The sequence below is a fragment of the Nansenia antarctica genome (genome assembly GCF_963989245.1).
Source record: "Nansenia antarctica genome assembly, chromosome: 18".
Taxonomy (NCBI): domain Eukaryota; kingdom Metazoa; phylum Chordata; class Actinopteri; order Argentiniformes; family Microstomatidae; genus Nansenia; species Nansenia antarctica.
Window position 1 is genome coordinate 830,989 of NC_137691.1, and position 2,500 is coordinate 833,488.

Below are 2,500 nucleotides of genomic sequence, written 5' to 3' on the forward strand. Positions count from 1 at the left end.
AGTTAGATAGATAGGTAGTTAGTTAGTTAGTTAGTTACTTACTTACTTAGTTAGTTCGTTAGTTCGTTAGTTCGTTAGTTAGTTAAATAGTTAGTTAGTTAGGTAGGTAGTTAGTTACTTACTTACTTACTTACTTAGTTAGGTAGTTAGTTCGTTAGGTAGGTAGTTAGTTAGTTCGTTCGTTAATTAGTTAGGTAGTTAGTTAGTTAGTTAGATATATATTTAGTTAGTTAGTTCGTTAGGTAGTTAGTTAGTTAGTTAGTTAGATATGTAGTTAGTTAGTTAGTTAGTTTGTTAGGTAGTTAGTTAGTTAGTTAGTTAGGTAGGTAGGTAGTCAGTTAGTTAGTTAGTTAGTCAGTTAGTTAGTTAGTTAGTTAGTTAGTTTATTTATGTAAACCAGCTCTTTTCCCTTCTTTGTTTTAGTTTCTTTCCTAGCACCAGGGGAGCCCCCCCTCCCAAATGTCGTTGTTTGGTACCTGTACTATATCAATGACAATAAAGACCATTCATTCATTCATTCATTCATTCATTCATAAAGTCCTTCAGAGAGTCCCACATATGTAATGTTGTTGCTAGTGAACGGCAGCACCAGAGAGCTGAATGTTAGCCTTCTGTGTGGTTCACTTCTGCTCTCCACTGTTTCCTGCTCAACAGGTTAGAGGGTGGAGCTTCAGACAAGGTATGAGTCACTGTTGTGTTCAAGGCTCACAAGCAGAATGATGTCAGGTGTGTGTGTGTGTGTGTGTGTGTGTGTGTGTGTGTGTGTGTGTGTGTGTGTGTGTGAGAAGGGGTGGTGGAGATATGTCGTCACGTTAATTGCAGGTTTCAGGACTTTCTTAGACATCTCAGCAGGAAAAGGGTAGATAGCGACACAGCTTGTTTTGCTAAAAAATAAAAAGTTTTAGGCCTGAATAAAAAGCTCTTCTTTAAAATTTGAAAATAGCAATATAAATATAAGTGGTTGGAGAGAGAGAGGGTAGACAGACACGCTGGCCTGCCTTGCCTAGCCTCCCTGTCATTAATTTGCTATCATAAGTACTAAAATTTATTTCTATAGCCCCTATCCCAGACCAGGGGTCACAAAGTGCTTTACATATATAAGAACGTAATACAAGAGCAACAGTTATAGCAGGTTAAAATAGGCTAACAAGTGAAAATAAGAACAAGTAACAATGTATGTTTTTAGATGTTTTATGTTTCCAGGTAACATCCTCTAAGCAACAACATATGGGAACTAGCCTCGATCATCTAGTTTGTGTTGTGATAAAGTCAGACAGTTGAACATCATAATCAAAGGCTTTATTCATCTTTTATATTTCTGGATATATTGCTGACTGATTAGTGTTGGGGCTAGAGTGTTATTGATGTTTGATTGTCTCAGAGGAACACTAAGGTCTAAGTACTGTAAGTTAGTTAATCATTGAGTCAGACAGAGGGCGTAACCATGGATACAGACACCTTCACTGGTAACACCCTCAGAGGAGGAAGGTTACAACCATTCCAGATATGTGGAAAGACTTTCTCAGTGAAGGTGTGTGTGAGTGTGTGTAGGTGTGTGTTAGTGTCAGGGTCAGAGAATGACAGCTCTCCTCTGTCCCAGTCCAGCTGCACTCTGACCCTCTGGGGCTTCTGGCTCACTGTGAGGGGAGTGACTATACCACCTGGATCACATGTATAAAACCTCCCATCATAAAACCCAAGCCGCCAGGATCCAGACAAAAAGCCTGAGCCCTTCCTGCGTACAGACTCTGTCATCACACCCAGCCTATAGAATGTACTCCCCCCCACCTCAACGTCCCAGCTGTGTGTCCCTGAGTTAAAGCCCTCAGAGCCCAGGACCCCAGCATAGAAGTCAAACCTCTCTGGGTTGTCAGGAAGCTGCTGTTTCTCTGCTCTGAATGTCACACTGGTCAGATCCTCAGACAGGATGAGACATCGGTGGGCAGTGTTGGGGTCCAGAATCACAGGAGTGTATTCCACTATTCCATGCATCTTCTCCCAGACTCTGAACTGCAGGTTGCCCAGGTGCTTTGCCACGTCTATCAGCGCTCCTGAAACCTTCTCTGGATCCGGCAGTGTGCTCTGGGCTCTGTCCATGGAGGCCTTGAAGTTCAGCAGGAATGTGATGTCATCAGCTTTTAGCTCCTCCTCCGTGGCTCTGATTGTGTCTGAAAGTGATGATATCTCTCCGCTCAGCCCCTCAATCTTCCTCTTCATCACCTGACTCTTCTGCTCCTCTTCCTTCCTCACTGCAGCGATCCTGACTCTCTCTTCATCTCGTAGAAACTGGTGAAGCTTCTCAAATTCCTCCTTCATCTGCCTCTCTGTGCGCTGGGCCTGGCTCTCAATATGTTTAGCTGTTTCATCACAAGTCAGTTTAACCTCTTGAAAGGTCTTCAGTTTCTTCTTTAAGGGGTCCAGTGCAGTCTGGAGTTCACTCTTATGGTCCAGTACAGCTTCATCTACCGGGCAACAGTCATGTTTTTTGTGCTGTTTTGAA

The 2,500-nt window shown here is 42.8% G+C and overlaps 2 protein-coding genes across 2 annotated transcripts in view; one reads left to right on the forward strand and one right to left on the reverse strand.

The window, feature by feature from the left end:
* LOC308173435 (contactin-3-like) overlaps positions 1 to 2,500 on the forward strand; it is a gene marked incomplete at both ends in the record, with an annotated part of 50,860 nt that overhangs the window by 35,390 nt on the left and 12,970 nt on the right. Inside the window, one exon of the mRNA XM_080548468.1 lies at positions 2,003 to 2,174. Within this exon, the coding sequence (XP_080404594.1) occupies positions 2,003 to 2,174 (172 nt within the window). The remainder of the gene's footprint in view (positions 1 to 2,002; positions 2,175 to 2,500) is intronic.
* Positions 1,426 to 2,500, reverse strand: part of LOC308173348 (E3 ubiquitin-protein ligase TRIM35-like) — a gene marked incomplete at both ends in the record, with an annotated part of 1,419 nt that continues 344 nt past the window's right edge. The window contains one exon of the mRNA XM_080548359.1: positions 1,426 to 2,500. This exon is cut by the window's right edge and continues 344 nt beyond it. Within this exon, the coding sequence (XP_080404485.1) occupies positions 1,426 to 2,500 (1,075 nt within the window).